A 24,035-nucleotide genomic window follows, 5' to 3' on the forward strand; every position below is an offset into this window, starting at 1 on the left:
AGATTTCTTAACCATAACCTGGTATTTTTGCTATAGGAGTATATTTAACATAAAGAAAATAAGGGAAACAATTGTGTTACTCCAAAATGGAACTGATAAGAATATGTGTGAACTGAATATTTTGTAATTCTTTTCTTACAGGGCTATTTAGAAACCAAAACATACTAAGAGAATATGGAGACTTCCTGGGAAATACTAAGGTAAGGATATCTTCATGATAATGTTATATATGTATATTTTGCACAGTGAAATCCTAGTATCAGTCCATTGTGGGATTCTGGCATGTACTATGATTCTAATTCAAGATCTTGAGCACCTTGTAATTTACTGAATCACAGTCTATTTATTTCTGTCAGATTTTCTTTAAAAATTTAGAAATTGGGAATGATGACATTTCTAGTCATACCTTACTTGATATGTTTTTCTTTTCCATTCATTGTATTCAGAACTTCTCCATTTCCTCTCTGAGTCCTTTGTTTCTAGCACCCCAGTGTTGCACTGAAGGAATGGTCCATCCTTCAATGGTGGAGCTTTGTTTGTCTTGCAAGCCAGCATTTCCACCTTTGTGTGGTGAGAGCTGCTGCCACTGGTTCTGTGGAATAACTTAGACTGGCGAGACAGCCTCCTGGGAGGATTTACTCTCAACCCCTACTTATGTCTGTTTCACATGGAGGATCATCACCACCAGAATTTTGAATAGTAACTGTTGACTTCTGAAATCTACATCACTAGAGGTCTTTTGAAGATTAATGCATATCAGCCTTGATATGTTCTGGGTTTGAAACAGTATTACTTTCTATTACATTGTTTTTTTGTTGTAATAGGATTAGTACTTAATTTCTCTCTACTGTTCTCATATTCCTGATAGGAGCACTTGATCTCCAATGGAAGATTGCTCCTTTCCTTCTCTAAAACATACAGAGCTAGACCTATTTGCCAGAATTCTCTTTTTGTTCTATCTGACCCATACACTTGTTTGTTTATTCTGTTTGTCTTATGCTTATGTGAACTCCAATAGTGAGATGTATATAGATTCATCATATTCTTTTTTTTAATTGAAATACCATTGATATACAGTCTCTTATATCAGTTTCAAATATACAACACAGTGCTTCAACAGTTACCCATATTATTAAATCCTCACCTCTCTAGTGCAGTTACTGTCAAAGTAGAAAGATGTTACAGAATCATTGGCTATATTCTCCATGCTGCACTACCATCCCCATGACCAACTTAATGTGATTGTGAATTATTTGTGATTGAGAATTTTTGTGTCCCTTTATCCTCCCATCCTCCTACCCCTCCCCCATGGTTACTTCTCAGTGTCTGAGTCTACTACTGTTTTCCTCATTATGTCTTATTTTGTTTTATGTTCCACAGGTAAGTGAAATCATATGGTGTTTGTCTTTCTCACTTAGCTCATTTCACTTGGCGTAACACCCTCTAGGTCCATCCATGTTGTTACAAATGGCAGGATTTCTTTTTTTTATGGCTGAATACTATTCCATTGTGTGTAATTACACATCTTCTTTATCCATTCATCTATTGATGGCCACTTAGTATGCTTCCATATCTTGGCTATTGTACATAATGCAATGATAAACATAGGGATACATATATCCTTTTCAATCAGGGATTTTGTTTTCTTTGGATAAATTCCTAGAAGTAGAATTACTGGGTCAAATGATATTTCTGTTTTAAGTTTTTTGAGGAACTTCCATACTGCTCTCCACAGTGGCTACATCAATTTGCATTCCCACCAACAGTGTAGGAGGGTTTCCTTTTCTCCACATCCTCATCAACATCTCTTGTTTCTTGTCTTTTGAATAGTGGCCATTCTAGCTGCTGTGAGGTGGTATTTCATTGTGGTTTTCGTTTGCATTTCCCTGATGATTAATAGGCACTTTTATATTTAAAGCCATTAGCAGGTCCTGTTGTATTTTCTCCAAAATAGACACCTATTATGACTGCTTCTCACCATGTCACTTCCTGAAACTGTACTCTAAACTATCACCATCTCTGACCCAGGATTCCTTCCTAATTGATCTCTCCACCTTTGCTTTTGCCCCCATAATTCATTCTCTATATCATAAACTGTACCTTCTTAAAACATAAATCAGACTATGTCAAGTATCTGCTTAAAATCATACAATGGCTTCTTCTTTTTTTGTTTTTTTTTTTGCCATTAGATTAAAAATCACACTTTTTACTATAATCTGCAAAGTCCTATGGGATATGGGCCCTGCCTTCTTTTCTGGTCTCAGCTCCTACTGTTTTCCTTATTCTTTATGCTTTTAGTCACACCAAGCTTATTTTTGTCCTTTCTATATACTAAACTTATGTTCCCGAATTCTTAAGTATGCTGTATGCTTTGCCTAAAACCATTTTTTCAAATTTTTTCATGGCTGCTGTCTTCTCATCCCTGACTAGTCTAACTAAAATAACCCTTCCTATCATACGCGCCACCCCACCACAAATATACTTGTGTGTGTGAGCACAAATAGACTATTCTTTCATCTCTCTGTTATATTTTCCATATTATAGTGCTCACTGTATGAAATTATGTATTAGTTTATGGATTTATTCTGTATCTTCTTATACCAGAGTGTGAGATCTATGAAGGCAGGGACTTTTGTTTACTGTCTTGTCCCAACATGTAGAACTGTGCCAAGCATATATAGTAGTTGCACAATAAATATTGCTTGAATAAATGACACAAGACACATGACAGTATATATGGGGTGCTTTAATAGAAATATAAAGTGCAATAATAGATATGTAACAGAGTATTTATTCTCTGGAAGGGACCAAGGAAAGCTTTACATAAAAATGTCACATTTGGCCTAACATGGAAAAGGACAAGTAAAACTTAGAATCAGAGGAAAAGATAGCATTCCAGGGAGAGAAAAGAGCAAGAGAAAAAACAGGAAGTATACATTGAAGGAACAGCAAAAGAACATTTAACTTGAGAAAAATATTTCCCTGAATATGTTTCTTCACTTGTTTTATTTCCATTTGTTTTGACCTGTTTTGGAATTAAATGCGTTATCACTTGAGGTCTTCAGTGTTTAGAAAGTAGTAAGGAGTTAAATTAGAGCAGCAAACTTGACTTTGGCTGTTCCTTGTTTAAAAGTTGCTCAGTAAATGGAAAATTTTACAGTATTTTGATTTTTAGTTCAATACATTTTTATAACTTTATCCTTTAGTTTCTGTGTAACCTGACTCACCTCCTTTTTAGAAGTATGTGAGACATGAATTACTAGGAAACAAAATAAAATTTGGAAAAGGACCCAGGTACACTTTTAATTTCTTTCTTCTATTCTCCCTTATTAAAGAGAAAATTCTGGAGAAAAAATATTTAACAAACAAACCTATTTCAGAGGTTTTGATAGAGGAGATATTTTCTGGTGTGTCAGTCACTTAAAAACATTATACTGCCTCTTGGGGAAACTTTATAGAGTTTTTTTTGTTTCTGTTTTTGTTTTTTTATAGCCACGCTCCAGAACATCAGTTTTTTTTAAGGGGCCAGGAAAAGTGGTGATGGTTGCCATTTGTATGTAAGTACTGAAAAATAGCCTTTTAAAATTGAAATGTATAATTTTTAATGTATATATACTTGAATGTTTGAATTTTTTAGTTGTGATCTAGATAAAGAATTAAGAGGGTTACATTGTTTTAGAAGGACATTGAATAAATCTTAGTTATTGTCAATAAAGTGATAGGGGAGTAATCCACATAGATACCCAAGCTTATGCTGTGGTTAAGGTGTAAGAATAGTTGCTATCTGAAAGTTCTCTTATTTTCATTGAAGTTGATAGAAGTCTTTTTTAAAAATATGAATTGGTCCAGATTATTTTTAGAGTAACTAAACCAACCTGGGTTACAGCTGCTGAAGAGTATCTGCCCTCTTGGTTTTCTTCCATTTACCTTAGAAGAACATAACTGATGTTTTTGCCTTTCTTCTTGATTCCTTTTATTTCTTTTTTCCATTTTTAAACATCTAAGATGTTTAAAATTATTAATTCCAAGTTTCATTAGATATTTCTAAAATATAAATATATTTATATTTTTCACACTCATATATATAAACTGTCAGAATTGTGACCAGTTCTGAAAATAGAAAGACATAATACATAAATCTTAACCTTCAAGGATTGGAGGGGCACTAGACTGGAGGTAGTCATTTATAGTAATACAGAAAAGAGATGATGATGCGCTAAACTAAGATGGTGGTGGTAGGGATGGAAAAATTTTTAGGTTCAGGAAGTATTTAGAGGTATGGTCAAGGATGGTGCCCAGGTATCTGATTTGGACAATTGGATAGATGATGCTTCATCACAGAGAAGGAGCACTTAAAAATGGTAGCAGAAATGAGGAGTTCATTTTTGAGTTTGAGTTATCTACCTGTAGGACAGGATTCACTCTTTTCATCAGTGAAACAGGGTTCGCATTTAAAGCTTTCTTCACCATAGGAATATGTGTAAATTGCCTACTGTAATATCTGATACATAATATGTACTTAATTATTGTTAATATATATTGGTCTGAAACTCATGAGGGAGATCTGGATTAGAGAGTTAGAGGTGATAAGTTATTAGTATGTTGATGATAATTAAAACCAAAGAGGTAGTAAAGATCATCTGGAAAATTGGTATATAGTGTGAGGAAGAAATAGTCTCCAGAAAAACCTGGAAGAATACTAACATTTAAGAAATTAGTGGAGGAAAAAGAGCTTGCAGAGGAGACTGAGGAAGAGTAAGGAGCAAGAAATGAAGTCAAGAAAACCAAGAATGAGGAAGAAAACTAGGGATATCATAAGCCAATGAAGGTCGTGTTTTGAGAAAACAGTGGCAAATGCTTCTGTGAGATTAAGGAAACTACTAAAACGTTTCTAGGAATTTATTTATTTATTTATTTGTGGAGCTTAAAAAATTTTTTTATTGCAATAAAAAATACATAAAATTTACCATTTAAACAATTTTAAGTGTACAGTTCAGTGGTATTTCTTTTATTTTGGTATCACTAATATACAATTACATGAGAAACATTGTGGTTACTAGATTCCCCCCATTATCAAGTCCCCACCACATACCCCATTACAGTCACTGTCAATCAGTGTAGTAAGATGCTATAGAGTCACTACTTGTCTCTCTGTGCTATACTGCCTTCCCCAGGCCCCTGCACATTATGTGTTCTAATTGTAATGCCCTTTATTCCCCTTATCCCTCTCTTCCCACCCATCCTCCCCAGTCCCTTTCCCTTTGGTAACTGTTAGTCCATTCTTGGGTTCTGTGAGTCTGCTGCTGCTTTGTTCCTTCAGTTTTTTTCTTTGTTCTTGTATTCCACATATGAGTGAAATCATTTGGTACTTGTCTTTCTCTGCCTGGCTTATTTCACTGAGCATAATACCCTGTAGCTCCATCCATGTTGTTGCAAATGGTAGGATTTGTTTTCTTCTTATGGCTGAATAATATTCCATTGTGTATATGTACCACATCTTCTTTATCCATTCATCTACTGATGGACACTTAGGTTGCTTCCATTTCTTGGCTATTGTAAATAGTGCTGCAATAAACATAGGGGTGCATATGTCTTTTTCAAACTAGGCTCCTGCATTCTTAGGGTAAATTCCTAGGAGTGGAATTCCTGAGTCAAATGGTATTTCTATTTTGAGTTTTTTGAGGAACCTTCGTACTGCTTTCCACAATGGTTGAACTAATTTACATTCCTAACAGCAGTGTAGGAGGGTTCCCCTTTCTCCACATCCTCACCAACATTTGTTGTTGTTTGTCTTTTGGATGTTGGCCATCCTAACTGGTGTGAGGTGATATCTCATTGTGGTTTTAATTTGCATTTCTCTGATGATTATTGATGTGGAGCATCTTTTCATGTGTCTGTTGGCCATGTGAATTTCTTCTTTGGAGAACTGTCTGTTCAGCTCCTCTGCCCATTTTTTAATTGGATTATTTGCTTTCTGTTTGTTGAGGTGCATGAGCTCTTTGTATATTTTGGGTGTCAGCCGCTTATCAGATATGTCATTTGTGAATATATACTCCCATACTGTACGATGCCTTTTTGTTCTACTGATGGTGTCCTTTGCTGTACAGAAGCTTTTTAGTTTGATATAGTTGCACTTGTTCATTTTTGCTTTTATATCCCTTGCCTATGGAGATATGTTCATGAAGAAGTTGTTCATGTTTATATTCAAGAGAGTTTTGCCTATGTTTTCTTCTAAGAGTTTTATGGTTTCATGACTTACATTCAGGTATTTGATCCATTTTGAGTTTACTTTTGTGTATGGAGTTAGACAATAATCCAGTTTCATTCTCTTCCATGTAACTGTCCAGTTTTGCCAACACCAGCTGTTGGAGAGGCTGTCATTTCCCCATTGTATATCAATGGCTCCTTTATCATATATTAATTGACCATATATGTTTGGGTTAATATCTGGACTCTCTATTCTGTTCCACTGATCTATGGCTCTGTTCTTGTGCCAGTACCAAATTGTCTTGATTCCTGTGGCTTTGGAGTAGAGCATGAAGTTGGGAAGCGAGATCCCCCCTGCTTCATTCTTCCTTCTCAGGATTGCTTTGGCTATTCGGAATCTTACTGTGGTTCCATATGAATTTTAGAACTATTTGTTCCAGTTTGTTGCAGAATGCTGTTGGTAATTTGATAGGGATTGCATCAAATCTGTATTGCTTTAGGCAGGATGGCCATTTTGACAATATTAATTCTTCCTACTCAAAAACATGGGATGAATTTTCATTTGTTAGTGTCCTCTTTAATTTCTCTTAAGAGTGTCTTGTTGTTTTCAGGGTATAGGTCTTTCACTTCCTTGGTTAGGTTTATTCTTAGGTATTTTATTCTTTTTGATGCAATTGTGAATGGAATTTTTTTCCTGATTTCTCTTTCTGCTAGTTCATGGTTAGTATATAGGAATGCAACAGTTTTCTGTGTATTAAGTTTGTATCCTGCAACTTTGCTGAATTCAGATATTAGTTCTAGTAGTTTTGGAGTGGATTCTCTAGGGTTTTTTATGTACAGTATCATGTCATCTGCAAGGAGTAACAGTTTGACTTCTTCCTTACCAATCTGTATGCCTTTTATTTCTTTGTGTTGTCTGATTGCTATCGCTAGGATCTCCAGTACTATGTTGAATAAAAGTGGTCAGAGTGGGCATCCTTGTCTTGTTCCTGATCTTAGGGTAAAAGCTTTCAGTTTCTCGCTGTTAAATATGATGTTGGCTGTGGGTTTATCATATATGGCCTTTATTATGTTGAGGTACTTGTGCTCTATACCCATTTTGTTGAGAGTTTTTATCATGAATGGATGTTGAATTTTGTCAAGTGGTTTTTCATTATCTATGGAAATGATCATGTGGTTTTTGTCTTTTTTGTTGATGTGGTGGATGATGTTGATGGATTTCGAATGTTGTACCATCCATGGGATGAATCCCTCTTGATCATTGTGTATGATCCTCTTGATGTATTTTTGAATTCAGTTTGCTAATATTTCATTGAGTATTTTTACATCTATGTTCATCAGGGATATTGGTCTTTAGTTTTCTTTTTTGGTGGTGTCGTTGCCTGGCTTTGGTATTAGAGTGATGCTGGCTTCGTAGAATGAGTTTGGAAGTATTCCCTCCTCTTCTATTTTTTGGAAAACTTTAAGGAGAATGGGTATTATATCTTATCTAAATGTCTGATAAAATTCAATGGTGAATTCATCTGGTATGGGTCTTTTGTTCTTGGGTAGTTTTTTGATTACTGGTTCAATTTCATTGCTGGTAATTGGTCTGTTTAGATTTTCTGTTTCTTCCTGGGTCAGTCTTGGAAGGTTGTTTTTTTCTAGAAAATTGTCCATTTCTTCTAGATTATCCAGTTTTTTAGCATACAGTTTTTCATAGTATTCTCTAATAATTCTTTGTATTTCTGTGGTGTCCATCATGATTTTTCCTTTCTCATTTCTGTTTCTGTTTATGTATGTAGATTCTCTTTTTTTTCTTAATAAGTCTGGCTAGGGGTTTATCTATTTTGTTTATTTTCTCAAAGAACCAGCTCTTGGTTTCATTAATTTTTTCTATTGTTTTATTCTTCCCAATTTTATTTATTTCCTCTCTGATCTATACTATGTTCCTCCTTCTGTGTTTCTAGGAATTTAATAGCAAAAAAACTTTTCATGGTATTGATAAGAATAATGAAGTATCTGAGACATAAACCATTGTTTAATGGATGAAAGACTTAGTGCCAAGTGATGAAAACTGAGACAGCGAGAGAAGATATGATTCTTTCAAGAAATTATCTTAGGTGGAGGACAGAGGAAAAGAGTAGCTAGAAGGAGATGTAGTTTCCTCGTTTATAAAATGAGGATGTTAATGTTTGTGTAATAGTGATAGAGTTGTAATGAAGCACGGTTAGTGACTAGTGTAGCACCTGAGGTAAATCATATCAATTATTACTGTTGGAATCTGAATAGTTAGCTTCCTCAGAGCAAACCACGTTCATTTTAGTATCTGTGGTCTTGGAGTATGACCCGGACACTGCTTAGCCTATATTTGTCTTCACTACTGTCATCTACCTACTTAAGTAAACACTTCCACCAAAGTCTTGGCTTTGACACTGGCCTGCTGGACAATATATTAAGTGCAGATCCTCTTTTACCTACCTAAAACTTGTAATTTCATTTCTGATTTTGTCCAAATGTAGAATACCCTCTCATATCATCATTTCTTAAAATGCACTTAGGTAAGTTGCTTACACATATCATGCCTCTTTATTTGAGTATTTAGTGATAACTTAATCTGTATTTTTCAAATTTGTATTCTTGTTACCCAAAACATAGTAAGTTCTTAAAGGCGTGGGACTCTCTTATTTACTTTGAAGAAAATCTAGTATAGATGTATAGATTACATAAGGTTTTGGTGGAAATTTTTATCCAAGCCTATGCTAAATTGTTTTCTTTCTCTCCTAGTAATGGATTAAACTGCTTCTTTAAGTTTCTTGCCTGGATTTATACTGGTTCAGCAAGTATGTTCTCTGAAGCTATACATTCTTTATCTGATACTTGTAATCAGGTGAGGGGTAAAAGCTTTTTTCTTAATTTTAAAGTAGTTCTTTTAAGGCTTTAGTCCAGAAGTTTGACTTATTTAAAAACTGATTCCTATAGTTGGCTTGTGGAAGAAAATAAAAACTGTTTTACTTTTGAAAAATAAAGTGCATAGAAATATGATCATCGTATTTAAGTAGGTTGTTATAGTTTAAGTACTTATAATAATGGAATATGAAATAAAAATATTATTCACTGTTTAGGCAAAAGCTTTTGTACAAAAGATTCTTACATTAGGTAGAAATTTGGTCTCTGTGAGCTCTTAGGACTGTAAGAACCAATGAATTTAAATTTCTTGGATAAAGATATTAAAGAATCACATGTGATTGATGAATTAAACTGATTTTCATGTTAGATTAGTATTTTTAATTCCATAATATGCAAATGAAGATTTTAATAAAATTAATATACCTTTTTTAAACCCCCTTTAGTCCAAATTTTGAGCACTACAAACCTAAGCTATTTAAAGAGCACAATAAAAGTTTATACTTGTATATCATTTCATATTTTTTAAGAGTGTGGTGTATTAAGGGAATGCCTTTTCAGTGTTTATTTATTGTTCTGTTATATAAGAACAGATTTGGGAAAATTTACAGTAAGACACAGGTACAATAAAAATATTTAAGACAAAGTTAAAAATAATAAAGTGGTAAAGAGCAGGGAGAGCAATCTTAATTAAAAATTAAATCTGAGTACTCATCTAACTTACTGTCAAATGAATTAAAACCCTTTCTAAAAAGGAGGGAAGGAAGACAAACATTTACTATTGGTACTAGCAATCTTATTCTTTGATTAAATTTTTATACTCAGTAAATACTTAATAACTACTATACTATGTATGTAATATTTTGCCAGTGGGTGGTATAGAATGAGGTGGAGCAGGAATGGGGAGGAATATATAACCTGTATAGTAACTGTTTTGTGAAAAGTTTATCTGAACATAAGAAAATTCAAATGCAAAAATATTTGTACATATGGGCAAGGAGATATGTTCAGATTATTAGTTTCAGTATTAATTGTTATTTAAAACATTGAAGACAATGTTTAAGTGTCCATACTCTGAAATACTATTCAGAGATTTAAAAGAATGAGGTAGATAGCTATATATACCTGGAATAATTATGATAATTTGAGTAAAAAATAAGGTTACACAATATTATGTAAAGAACTTCTTTCAGCTATGATGGACTAATGGGGACTGGATTTAGTCTTTTACTGTAAACAACTAAAAAACTGGCAAAATAGATGAAACAATGTTTTCAAAGACAAGGGAAACAAGTGAGTGAGAGAGAGGGAAACAAATGAATTGAACTCTATATAATCTGTCTGGCTTTATGCTTAGAGGTAAATTTGCAATAGTGGAGCAAGGTAGCAGATAACAGTCTCATTGAGTTGAGAATGCAGAAGGTCTAAGGTGGCTAGAAGTTACAAGGTAGAGTTCCACAGAGGAGGGAGCTACAAAGACAAAAAGCTACAGAAGTCTACAAAGGTTTTCTTGAGTTGTGCTTTTGCTGAATTTTGAGTTACACGTGTATAAGGGTAAATCTCCAAGAATCTGGGCAAAGAACTACTAAGAAAGCAATAGGCTGAAAAATTCCTAGCTTAGAGTTCACACAGGGCTGGGATACATTCAAGTTATGACCAACTGAGATAGAGTGCTCATTGATTACCCAGGCCAGTAGAAGGGTCATAATCTTAATAGTAGGGTTAACTGATTTTTGCTATAAAGGCTGCTCTAGAACCTCCCTAACAAAGCCCAAAGGATCAGGCTGATATACAAATAACTTAATTACCTGCTAGAACAAAGCCCATACTCTTTAAGAAAGACAACAAAATTCAGACCCTCAGTCTAACATTCACAGTGTTCGTCTAATAAAAACATTACTAGACAGTCAGGAAGCAGAAAATTTGACTGACAACCAGGAGAAAAATCAGTCAACTGAAAAGACTTGGTTGACCTCTGATAGAATAAGCAGGCAAGGATGTTAAGTGGCTATTATAACAATGTTCATATATTGAAATGAAAACAATGAGATGAGAAATTGAAGATATAAAAAAGAACCAAAAGGAGCTTTTAGTGTTAAAACATTTCATATGAAAAATTCACTATAAAGAATTAACAGATTAGACATTGTGGAAAAACAATTAGTGAACATAAATATGCAGCAGTAGAAAACATTTGTACTTTAAGAGTGAAATAAGATTGAAAAAAATGAAGGGGGCCTTGGTGACTCGTGGGACAGTATCAAGAGAACTCTGTCAACATTTAAGAAAGAAATACCAGTAGTACACTGACTTTCAAATACAGAGAAGGAAATGCTGTTCAACTCCTTTACTGATGCCAGCATAACCCTGATACTAAACTTTACAAAACATTACAAGGAAAAAAAATACAGACCAGTATTCCTCATAAACATAGATGCAAAAATCCTTAAAATATGATCAAATTGAATCTAGCAATATATAAAAATGATAATACATTATAATCAAGTGAGTATTGTTCCTTCCACAAATACTGGAATTCCAGGTTAGTTTTGATATTCAAAATCAATAGGTAAAGTTATTAGAAGGTTAATTTGCAAAAATCAGTTGTATTTTTGTTATCAAAATGGAGAATTGAAATTTTTTTAAAAGTATCATTGATATACAATCTTACGTTGGTTTCAAATACACCACACAGTGATCCAACATTTACCCATATTACAAGTCCTCCCCCCCTCTAGTTCGGTCACTGTCCATCAATGTAGTGAGATGTTATTTAATCATTAACTGTAGGGAATGAAAGTTTTAATAAATTCCATACATGATAATATCACAAAATATGTGTAAAACCTTTATACTGAAAACTTAAAATGTGACTGGCAGAAATTGAAGAAGACCTAAAGAAATGGTTCTGGATGGATGACTTGGTGTTAATATGCTAAATCTTCCTAAATTGATTTATAGATTTAATATAACCCTAATCACAACCTCAGCAAAAAATAAATAAATAATAGAAATTGACAAACTGAATAAATTCTGAAGTTTATATGGAAATGCAAGGAACCTGGAATATTCAAAGCAAATCTAAAAAAAAAATTGGAAGACTTCAAGCCTTATTATAAAGCTACAGTAATTAAGACAGTGCAGTGTTGACACAAAGATTGACAGACCTATGGAGGAGAATAGAATCTAGCAGCAGAATCACAGTTACATAGTTGATTTTTGACAGAGGCACCAAAGCAATTCAATGAAGAAAGGAAATTTTTTTCAATAAATGGTGCTGGGAAAATTGGATATCCATATGGAAAAAACAAAGGGCCTTGACCTTCACGTCACATAGTATACAAATTTGAGGTGGGTTGTAGGCCCAAACATGAAAGTTGAAGCTATGAGTATTCTAGAAGAAAACCTAGGGAGAGTATCTTCTAGAAAATTTTGGGTAGGCAGAGATTTCTTAATCAGGATGTAGAAACAGAAACCATAAAAGAAAACAATTTACAAATTAAACTTCACCAAAATTAAAAACTTTAACTTATTAAAGGGCACTATTAAGAAAATAATAGATTTTTTCTTAAAGCCACAGATTGGGAGAAAATATTCACAAATCATATAATCTGACAAAGGACTGGTATCCAGAATAAATAAAGAACTTCTACAACTCATTAAAAAGAGTACCAATTTTTTTCTAAGTGACTAAAGATTTGAACAGACACTTCACAAATGGTGCCCAATGGACACATGAAAATGTGCTTAACACCATTAGTCATCAGGAAGTATGTTTTAAAATTCCAACAAGACATTTCTACACGTTCACTAATGGCTAAAATTAACAATCCTGACAACCAAATGCTGAAGAAGATGACTTCTCAGACATTGCTGGTGAAGTGAAAAATGTTAACAGCAACTTTTGAAAATGCTTATCAGTTTGGTGAAATACACCTATTGCATGACTCAGCAATTCCATTCCTAAGTATTTACCCAAGGGACATGGGAGCAGATGTCCACAAAGACACATGTGTAAAAATGCTTATAGCACCTTTACTTACAATGGACTAAAAACTGGAATCAGCCCAAGTGTCTATCAAAATTGGAGTAAATAAATTACAGTATACTTGCACAATGGAATATTATCTAGTAACAAAAAGAAATACTTATCTAGTAAACAACATATATGCATCTCCAATAATATGCTGAATAAATAAAACGTAAACACAAAAGTGCTTATTGTGTGATTCCATTCATATGAAGTTCTAGAATAGAACTTTAATATTTGGTTAAAAATTTTTCAGAAAAATGACTGCTTCTGTGGGGGAGGATTGATTGAAAAGGGGCACTGGAGAACTTTTTGAGATGATGGAAAGTTTGTATCTTGATAAGAATATATGTTACAAGGGTGTGGATTTGTCAAAACTAAAAGAAAACTATACATTCAGGATCTGCATTTTATTTCAAAATTTAAAATTTCTATATGGAAATGTGATTACTGAATAGATGCTAAATAATAAGGAACTAGTGTTATTTTTTAAAAGTATGATAATGGTCTTGTGACTATTTTCTAAAAATGCTTAGTTTTTTAAGATGTATCCAAAACATTTAAAGATAAAGTGGTATGATGCTTAGAATTTACTTCAAAATATTCATGGGGGAGTGGATATGAAGTAGATAAAACAGATGTGGTTATGTATTTGTAATTGTTGAAGCTGAGCAATGAATGGTTAGGTTTATTGAAATATCCTGTATCTATCCATGTATCTGTAAGTTGGACAAGAATTTCCATAAAAATGCAAAAAGATACTATGTTGATTGTGATCACATTTTTAAGCACACACACACCCCTCCCTGAAATCTGGCACAGACATATTCACAAAAGCAATGCTAAAAACTGCAAACAGGTACATACAGACTGTCTGAAATATATTCCCAGTTCTTAAGTAGCCTCTCTCCTATACTGTTTGGTTTCTTTATAATGAGTGTGTATTAGTTTTTCAACTAGAAAAAACAATTTTTGTAACAGATTGAACAGCAATAGAATTGTAATAAAAGCTGAGATCATATGACATCACATGCTTTGAGAGCTCCTTAGTGTTTTGTCTTGATTAGACTGGTCAGAAAGCCTTTGATGAAAAAGATTTCAACTGGGCCTTACTGAATAGATGGAAATTGTATTTCTTATGTCATCTTGAGCTGTTTCTTTTTAGACCTAAAACAACATTTAAAAAGCTTAATTCTAAAGAACCTATGCAACTCAATAGCAAAAAAACAAACTGACTTAAAAAGTGGGCAGAGGACCTGACTACACATTTTTCCAAAGAAGACATGGCCAACAAGCAATGAAAGATGTTCAGCATTACTAATCATCAGGGAAATACAAATCAAAACCACAATGAGATATCACCTCACACCTGTTACAATGGCTGTCATCAAAAAGAAGAGGTAACAAGTGTTGGCGGAGATATAGAGAAAAGGGAATTCTTCAGCACTGTTGGTGGGAGTGTAAATTGGTGCAGCCACTATGGAAAGCAATATTGAGGTTCCTCAAAAAATTAAAATTAGATCATATGATCCAACAGTTCCACTTCTGGAATTTTTATTCAAAGGAAATGACAACACTAACTTGGAAAAATATCTGCAATCCCATGTTTACTGCAGCATTATTTATAATAGCCAAGACAGGGAAACAACATAAATGGCCGTCAATGGGTAAAGAAATGTGATATGTGTAATCTGTGTACACATACATAATGTAATAGTATTCAGCCATAAAAAAGGAAATTCTGTCATATATGACAGCATGGATGGACTGTGAAGGTATTAGGCTACATGAAATAGTCAGAGAAAGACAAATACTATATGATCTCATATGGAATGTAAAAAGAACACAAAACCCCAAACTCATAGAGAAAACAGATAGGTGGCTGCCAGAGGTGGGGGACCGAGGAGTGGGCAAAGTGGGTGAAGGTGGTCAGAAGGTACAGACCTACAGCTATTTTTTTAAAAGTCTACTGTTAATATTTTTATGCCATAGTATTTTTGTTTTTACTTCCTGAGAGACTAAAAACTTCCAGCTTTTAAATTACACCTATAACTAATGATACTTAGTTTTACAATTTCTGTCACAGTTAATTTTGAAAAACTTCTCTGCTAAATAACACACAATGTATCATTTAATATTCATAAGAATTTATTGAGCACCTGTGTTTGTAATGTTAGTAAGTGTTAGAAGAACACAGTCCTTGCTGTATCTCTTGTAAGAAGGTCATACACACAAAACAACTAGAAAGATACTGAAAAGTATCATTTAAGCATTTGCGTGATACTATGCAAAAGGAAAATCAAAAAAGGGAAGGATGGTCATGTAGGGGGAGCATTAGTAATGCTACTTAGCCACTAGATGTTAATATTATGTTGCGAACCAGCCAGATGTAGGTTTTATATACATAAATGATGTGTATGACATAAGCAAACTGATAAGTATAACATACATGTTGTGATTGTGCAGAAAAAGGTATGGAAGGACATATATCAAACATAACTCATGCTATCCTACTTACCTCTGGGTTGGAGAGAACAGGATTAGGAATGGTCTGCATTCCTAGATATGTCTTATTTATTTATTTTTTATTAAAGTATCATTGATATACAATCTTATCCTCAGATTTCACATGAGCAACTATTGTGGTTACTACATTCCCCCTATTATCAAGTCACCACCATATTCCCCATTACAGTCACTGTCCATCAGCATAGTAAGCTTCTCTGTGCTATACTTCCTTCCCCATGCCCCCCCCCCCGTATTATGTGTGCTAATCATAATACCCTTTAATCCTCTTACCCTCCCATCCTCCCCAGTCCTTTTCCCTTTGGTAACTTTTAGTCCATCCTTGGGTTCTGTGAGTCTGCTGCTGTTTTGTTCCTTCAGTTTTTGCTTTGTTACTATATTCCACAGATGACTGAAATCATTTGGTATTTGTCTTTCTTGCCTGGCTTATTTCACTGAGCAAAATACCCTCTAGCTCCATCCATGCTGTTGCAAATGGTAGGAGTTGTTTTCTTCTTATCGCTGAATAGTATTCCATTGTATATATGTACCACATCTTCTTTATCCATTCCTCTACTGATGGACACTTGGGTTGCTTCCATTTCTTGGCTATTGTAAATAGTTCTGCAATAAACATAGGGGTGCATATGTCTTTCTGAATCTGTGATCCTGTATTCTTAGGAGTAATTAGGAGTAGGGTAAATTCCTAGGAGTGGAATTCCTGGGTCAAATGGCATTTCTATTTTTAGTTTTTTGAGCAACGTCCATACTGCTTTCCACAGTGGTTGAACTAATTTACATTCCCACCAGCAGTGTAGGAGGGTTCCCCTTTCTCCACATCCTCGCCAACATTTGTTGTTGTTTGTCTTTTGGATGTTGGCCATCCTAACTGGTGTGAGGTGATGTCTCATTGTAGTTTTAATTTGCATTTCTCTGTTTATTAGTGATGTGGAGCATCTTTTCATGTGCCTGTTGGCTGTGATATCTTGTTTTTATTAAAAACACTAATAAATGTTCTCCATATTCACTTCATAAAATATTTGATGATTCCTCACACTTCAGTGCACAACCAACCTGAATATTAAGAATTTTAAAAATAATTGACTACTCATTGACTATTTAGTAAACATTATAAACATACTCGTGTGTGTGTGTGTGTGTGTGTATTTAGTGTAAATTAATAATGAATATTTCAGTATTAATGTACAGGTTTAAAATAATTATATGTTCTATTAATTTACTCTCATTCTTTTGGTTTAGTTCACTGAAAAGCTATTATCTGTATTTTAGGTAGTTCTAATGCTCTTTTTCTTTAGAATCCAGTAAAAAAAAGTTAGTGATATTCTCTGTATTTAGGGTAGAATATCCAATATCCAGACTTAAAAATTCAGTATATATTTGTTTTTACCATTTTCAAGATGGTATAATCTCTCTCTCTATTTTGCAAGAGAGAATGTTTCTATTAAATGTTCTATAACGTACAGAGAAATCTCATCTATGAAGAATTTAGTTATCTTGACGCTTTACCTGATATTTAATACCATACTGAAAAAAATAGAAACGCTTCAGAGTAGACAAATAATACCAAATAGAATATTCACTCAGAGACTTTGTATTTTTATTAAGTAATTAATTCTCATAAGATAATCTTTTTCAGATTTCTAAATTCACATCAAATTAGAATAGAGAAGACTTACTAGGGGCAAATGTACTACTAATATCAGGGATTTCCGGTGAATAACTCTTTTTAACAAAAGATATAATAAAAATATCAAATAGAAATCAAGAAAAGGAAGAAAAGATGAAAATGGGAGAGGAAAGGAAAAGTTTATTACCAGGATTAAATAATTGTTTGCATTTTTGCCATATTTACTTAAGGTTTTTATTTTTTAAAGAAAAAGAATCTTAGTTATAACTAGTCCTCCATCTTTATTCCATTTTTCCAAATCCCAGATAATCACTGTTCTATATATGTTGATGTGTATTGTGCATGGTTTTGAAGTTTTAGCAGAGACATATGTGTCCATATGCATTATATACTGTTAAAAATTTTCACTGTTTTGTTTGTACAGCTATACAAGTCCCGCTTTCTGTAATAAATCAGATACTACAGACTACCTTAATCCTACTTCTCTCCTCAGAGGTGTAAACACAGTAAAATATGTGTTCTTCTAGGCCTTTCCCTGTGCTTTACATTATATGTAATTTACAAACACTACCTGAGTTCTTCTGTACTGTCCAAATTGTCCCTAAACTTGCTTTTTTCCCTTCCACTTAATGGTATACTTAGGAGCCTTTATCATGTGAATATGGAAAGCTCTACCCCAACTCCATTCTTTTAAACTTTTATAGAAGTAATTTATGGTTTGACTATATGGTCAGTTACTTTGCCATTCCACATCTATGGATTTTTAGATTGCTTTCACGTTTTTTCATCTTCATAAGCAATGCTGTTTTGAACTTCTTTGGGTTCATCTTTATTTCTCTAAGGTAAGTACTGGAAACCAGAATTTTAGGACTATTGGATATGCACATGTTAAATGTTTGTCATTATCATAATGCACCCTCCAGACTGGTTTTACCACTTCTCATTTTGCTAATGATTCTTTACCTTTTTTTCTTTTCCATAGGCTTTACTAGCATTGGGCATCAGTAAGTCTGTTCAGACACCAGATCCTACTCATCCGTAAGGACATTACTTTTATTTTGTTTTTGTTTGTTGTGGCAACAAGTTACTGAAATAAAAGCAGCTAAATTCTAAACATCTCATGCAGTTTATATACTTGGAGTTTTGTGTTAGATTTGATCATTTTTGGCACTGTAGTATCTAAAATGCAGGACTGACCGCTGTATCAAAGTAAATTCAAGCTATAATTTGAAAATGGAGTTTAAATTATTTTTATGTTTTGTAACAACATAGACAACTTGTCCTCTTCCTATTTGATAATTAATAAAGCACTGTTTTGATTTTAGAGTTCTGTTTTATTTGGTTAAAGGAAACATACATTCCATATTTAAGCTAATAGGCCACTCAATCTAAACTTTTAGTGATAATTTATATTAAATCCATCTTAATATATTTTAATCATCCTCTTGTGATTTTGAAATAGTATTATGTTAATATTTCAGAATTGTTTATATGTAAAATAAGCATGCTTTTTAGAATATATTTTAAATCATGTTAGTTATTTGATACTAATGTTTTATCTCTCAGTTACTGATACTGACAGAAATGTTTTTCTTTTGCTTCTACTAATATAACCAGCTAAAACTTTGAATTCCACATGTATTTTTTTTAACAAGCTTCAGTAATAGAATTTGATCAATCTGAAGGCAAAAAAAATGCACAAGACACTAATGTTTTCTTATAAATAATGGAATGTTTTGAATATCCTAGAGCTATCAATAAGCTAGTGTACAGAACAACTAGCTTTCTAGTCTGTTAATTACATGTCATTATATTATTTTACCATCATAAGAAAAAAATTTCTTCCTGACAGTTTTATACAACGAAAGTTTAAAAATAGGGTAGAATTTAAAATTTTTAGGTTATCAAGATTTCTTCTTACAGTATTGTCAATAGTATACTTTGTGCTGCCCAACAGAATGTTCTACAATGATAGAAATATTTTATGTCTGTCTAATATGATAGTCACTAATTAACATGTGGTTGTTGAGCACTTGAAATGTGGTTAGTGAAGTTGAAGAACTGTATTTAAAATTTAGTTTAATTAGTTTAAATTTAAATAGCCTTATGTAGGTAGTGACTTATATTGGACTCTGCAGATCTACATAATTAAAAATTTCAGTAAGAACCTACAAATTCCTTGAAAACACATGAAATGAAAGTAGTGGCATTTAATTTAGGTCTTAATTTACTTGAATTTAAATATATATATCCTATGTTACTTTAGAGGAAAACTTAAGAAGAAAGTAAATTTTTCTAAGTCAGGCTGGTAGAACATTGTCACATCTATAATCTGAGAATTCCCTATGCCATTTACGTATTTGTGAAAAGAATTCAGAAAGCAATTTTAATTAAGACCTCTTGTTTAAATTTGCATCTGCCACAAGGATGCCATAAAATTTGGGCTTGGAAGTAAACTTCCCTGGAAATAAAATTTTCTGAGTGATTCTTTTTCTCTATGTCATGTTCTTGAATTTTTTAATATTCAGAGTTTTATTGGTACACACAATAATACAAAATAATACACATATTGAACAAAGATTCTTGAAAGATAATTGAGATTTTAAAAGTTTCTATAAAAAAGACCCAAAAAAATGAAGTTCTAATAATAGTAGTTGCCGGGTGGCAAACTATTCAGAATCAATAGTAAGTATCCAGTATCAAATTATAGGTAATATAAATCATTGATTGGCTGTATAAGAAGACCAAAATATTCAATTAGAAGCTGAATTACAAGGAAATTTTAATGTTAGCCTTTTTGTTAAACATCTGAATGCAGTTTGTAAAAGATTAATTTTACCAGCATTTGTGGTACATAATAGTAAAATACCTTGACTAAATTAAAACACTGTGTAGAAAAGGGGTTAGGAAATAACCTGAATTAAATTATACTTTCCAACATCGTACGATTTTTTTCTACTTTATATGTTGATTTTCTGATTAGATATTAGTTTTGCACTTAGATTTTACTTAAATATAAAACCCTAACATCTTGATGTTGTAAGTTTTTGTTGTCTTTTTCATTGACCTATTAAACATATATTTTAAAAGGAAACTCTTGTAAACTGCATTATCTCATTTTTCAGGTATGGATTTTCAAATATGCGCTATATTGCTTCACTAATTAGTGGTGTTGGTATCTTCATGATGGGTGCAGGATTATCTTGGTACCACGGAATCATGGGATTACTTAATCCTCAACCAATGGAATCTCTTCTCTGGGTAATCTTTTTTTTCTCAGTTTAAGCAATATGCAGTAGTGATTAAGTACAGTAGAATGCCTTTGTCATATTGATGTTAAAGGAGCTAACATATCCCTTCTTCACTGTATTATAGGGTTATGTATCAGTAGTTGTGTTTTTCAGAACATGACTGGACATGACCTCTCTAAATCCATATGAATCAATTATGTTGAACAAGAGTATCTCTGTTGGTACAATCGTTAAGCACTGCCTCCTTGATTAAAATCTTGAGCAGTTCTATTCATTTCTCCAGTTACTTATTGAAGAACAAGAAGACTTCTGTTCATTTTTACTCCCAGGAATAATCTCCTATCAGTGATTCCAGTCCCATGTAATTGTCATAAATTGGAATTGTATTTAAAGTTAAGCTCTTTTCCCTCAACTTGGTAGGAAGGCTGCACTGGGGACACCGGGAGATGGGAGCATGGCCACCTTCTGTCTTCCCACATTGTGCTCCTGCCCTTCTCTTCTCCTTTAGGTTGCCTCTGAGCATTGAGGGTAGGGTTTGGAGACAGAAAAGTACTACCTTACTGGCACCAACATCATTTTGCACTGGTTTCCTCTGGCATTTATAGATACTTAAACTTGTCTTTTTCTCATGGGAACTTCCTAGAAATTACCCCACTTGACTGTTCTGACTGTAGTTCCCTTGACAAACACAAATTGAGAGATGCATACCTCTCAATTTCTGCATCTCATGGGGGTGGTTTCCATACTGTTTCTGCTGAAGTTGCCTTGCACATTGCAAGAAGGCATTTTGAGCACTTGATCACTTTTCGAAAGACTCCTACTCAGAAAACCACGTCTAGGTTATGTGTGGTGTTTAAACAGACATCTTTAACATACTCTCTCTCAGAGTGCAATTTTTTCCCCCTAACACAATCATCTACTCTGCTGAAATAGCCAGTATCAGTAGCCTTGACTAGAAACTTATGTTTCAGATGTGCATTAGACACAGTTCACACGATCTTGAGACACAAATCCAGCTTTTTGAGCAAACTCAACAACTCAATAACTTTCTGCAAAGAAATCTTCTCTTTTAACCTTATTAATCTCAACTCCTCTTATGGGCCAGTGGGTGTAGAGCTAGGAGTTGGAAAACCAGGCTTGGGCTGTCCTTTATGCAAGGCCTGAATAGATGACATAGCACCTCATTTTGGAATGTGGTGGGTACTTGTAACCTATTTTGTTCCCAACCAGAATTAATATCATTTTAATTTCTTGTTACACCTATATACCTACACAGTAACAAGCCTGTTTAACCAGATTTTTCCTACAGTTTTTGTTGACTAATTTCTTAACGTAATACATTTCATATAATTAAAATGAGCAAGCATATTATATTCTGGAAAGGTTTGGCCACTTTGTGATACCTCATTCTCCTAGCATTCATCTGATTTGTAAAATATTACTTTATAAAGGCAAAGAGGTCAATGACTGTGGAAATTGGGATTGAGTAATTAAATTTTGATTGTGTATAAGTTTTAAAGCTTCTAAGAAGCTCTTTTATATTTTCATAATAAATGGGGTTTCATTAGACTACTACTCTTTGTTAGTAATTCAACATACCATAGACTAACTTGTGTTTATTAGGTATTATCTTGGAATCCTTCACTGATAAATGCTTTCTCCCTTTATTGGGTGATAAGTGTGTCTTAAAACCTTCCAGGAAGGAGATACAAGTATTAAAAAGAATTTGTGGGAAGTGCAGCTACTATTTTAATTATGCTTCAGATTGGCAGTAAGATTCAGTAGAAAGTGCCTAGAATGGAGAATGGAAAGCCTGTATTCTAGTTCTAATTCTGCTATCACATAGCCTTGGGAAATCTCAAAATTTCCCTAACAGAATTATGAGTGTTGGACTGGATTCAAAATTTTCAAGCTTCTATTTTAGGGAAGCCTAGGGTTCCAAGAAGGTAATGTTAAATATTCTATAGATGTTTGGTTTGAATATCATTTAAATTTTGTGTTTTTAAAATTTGTGTTGCTAGGTTAACTCTTTTCATATACCTTGAATTAAAAATTTTCTTGGTATCTTTATTTAATTCAGGAGTGTCCTACTACTGAAAGGAAAGTAGTGTTGCCCAAAAAAAGAAAAAATTGATTACTGTTTATAACTACTTATTTTTATGAATCAGGATTGGTACTGGGTTTTCAATGTCCAGAAGTTACTTATGTATGAGTGCGGATTTTACTCTGTCTGATATTCACAACCCCAGATTTCAATTGTTTGTGTTCATTTTGAACTTCAAAATTTTTCTATACTAGTTAAGTAATTCTACCATTTTTTAGATAATTCATTTAACTTAGGTCATAGTAAATAATTCTATACAGTATGTATCTAAATTACTCTTCCAGGTATTAAAAAAATGAGATGGTCAGAAGACATGGTATATATATACAATGGAATATTATTCAGCCATAAGAAAGAATGAAATCTTGCCATTTGTGACAACATGGATGGACCTAGAGGGCATTATGTTAAGTGAAATAAGTCAGTCAGGGAAAGAGGAATACTGTATGGTTTCAGTTAATGTAGAATCTGAAAAACAAGACAAATAAAATGGAAATAGACTCATAAACACAGAGAGTGGATGATTGTTTATCATGGTTGTGCGCGGGTAAAGTAGGTGACGATAAAGAGGTGCAAACTTCAAAATTATAAAATGATTTAGTGTACTCAAGCAAATATAGCATAGGGATGGAAGTATACCATAGAGATTATAGCTCATGTTATAACATCTTTGTTGACATGGTAACAGGGTGAGCATTTAATATGTATATAATTGATGAATCACTAAGTTGTTCATCTTAAACCAATATAATACTGTATATAATTTCAATTAAAAAATTTTTTTAAAGAGATGGCCATCAGATTTTTAACTTTTGGTTTTATGGAGATACCATCTATTACTCTTTCATTTGAGCTATTTCCCATCAAGATTCTTACCTGGCTAGGATTTGAATTTATGTTTCATTTTAAACATTATAAATTTTATTCCTGAACCATTCTGATTCTTTAATGAAATACTAACTCATTCCTTATTTTCATAATTATTTTCTAGGCATATTGTATTTTAGCAGGATCATTGGTATCCGAAGGAGGTATGTACCATCACAGTATCTTTATTCTTAAGTTAGTAATATATTTTCAGCAGTCCATTTTCATAGACTGCTAAATTCTGCTTATTAAAGAAAAACTGTGGAAATAGAAATTTAAGGTTTGTCTACTTGAAGGGGTAAATTATTTGTATAATATTCTATGGTTGTTCCTGTAATGGATGAGGGCAAGGGAAAAGTACAAAAGCTATTTTTTGTTTTGAGTATCATGTCATAATGCTCAGAACATTTGAAGTGGAGTATAAAAACATAACTATATACTGAATTTTTTTAAATGGCCATTTAGTACTATCAGTCAGATGAAGCTGTTCCTTTTTGCAATACAAATATTTCAAAATTTCTGAAAGTTTTCACTATA

At 33.1% G+C, this 24,035-nt stretch overlaps 1 protein-coding gene across 3 annotated transcripts in view; it reads left to right on the forward strand.

Moving 5' to 3' along the window:
- SLC30A9 (solute carrier family 30 member 9) overlaps positions 1 to 24,035 on the forward strand; it is a 115,524-nt gene that overhangs the window by 67,056 nt on the left and 24,433 nt on the right. For all 3 annotated transcript variants that reach the window (XM_057502182.1, XM_057502181.1, XM_057502180.1), the window contains 6 exons: positions 142 to 200; positions 3,493 to 3,557; positions 8,974 to 9,076; positions 18,259 to 18,314; positions 20,402 to 20,537; positions 23,623 to 23,662. In XM_057502182.1, the coding sequence (XP_057358165.1) occupies positions 142 to 200; positions 3,493 to 3,557; positions 8,974 to 9,076; positions 18,259 to 18,314; positions 20,402 to 20,537; positions 23,623 to 23,662 (459 nt within the window). The remainder of the gene's footprint in view (positions 1 to 141; positions 201 to 3,492; positions 3,558 to 8,973; positions 9,077 to 18,258; positions 18,315 to 20,401; positions 20,538 to 23,622; positions 23,663 to 24,035) is intronic.

The sequence above is a fragment of the Manis pentadactyla genome, chromosome 5 (genome assembly GCF_030020395.1).
Source record: "Manis pentadactyla isolate mManPen7 chromosome 5, mManPen7.hap1, whole genome shotgun sequence".
Taxonomy (NCBI): Eukaryota; Metazoa; Chordata; class Mammalia; order Pholidota; family Manidae; genus Manis; species Manis pentadactyla.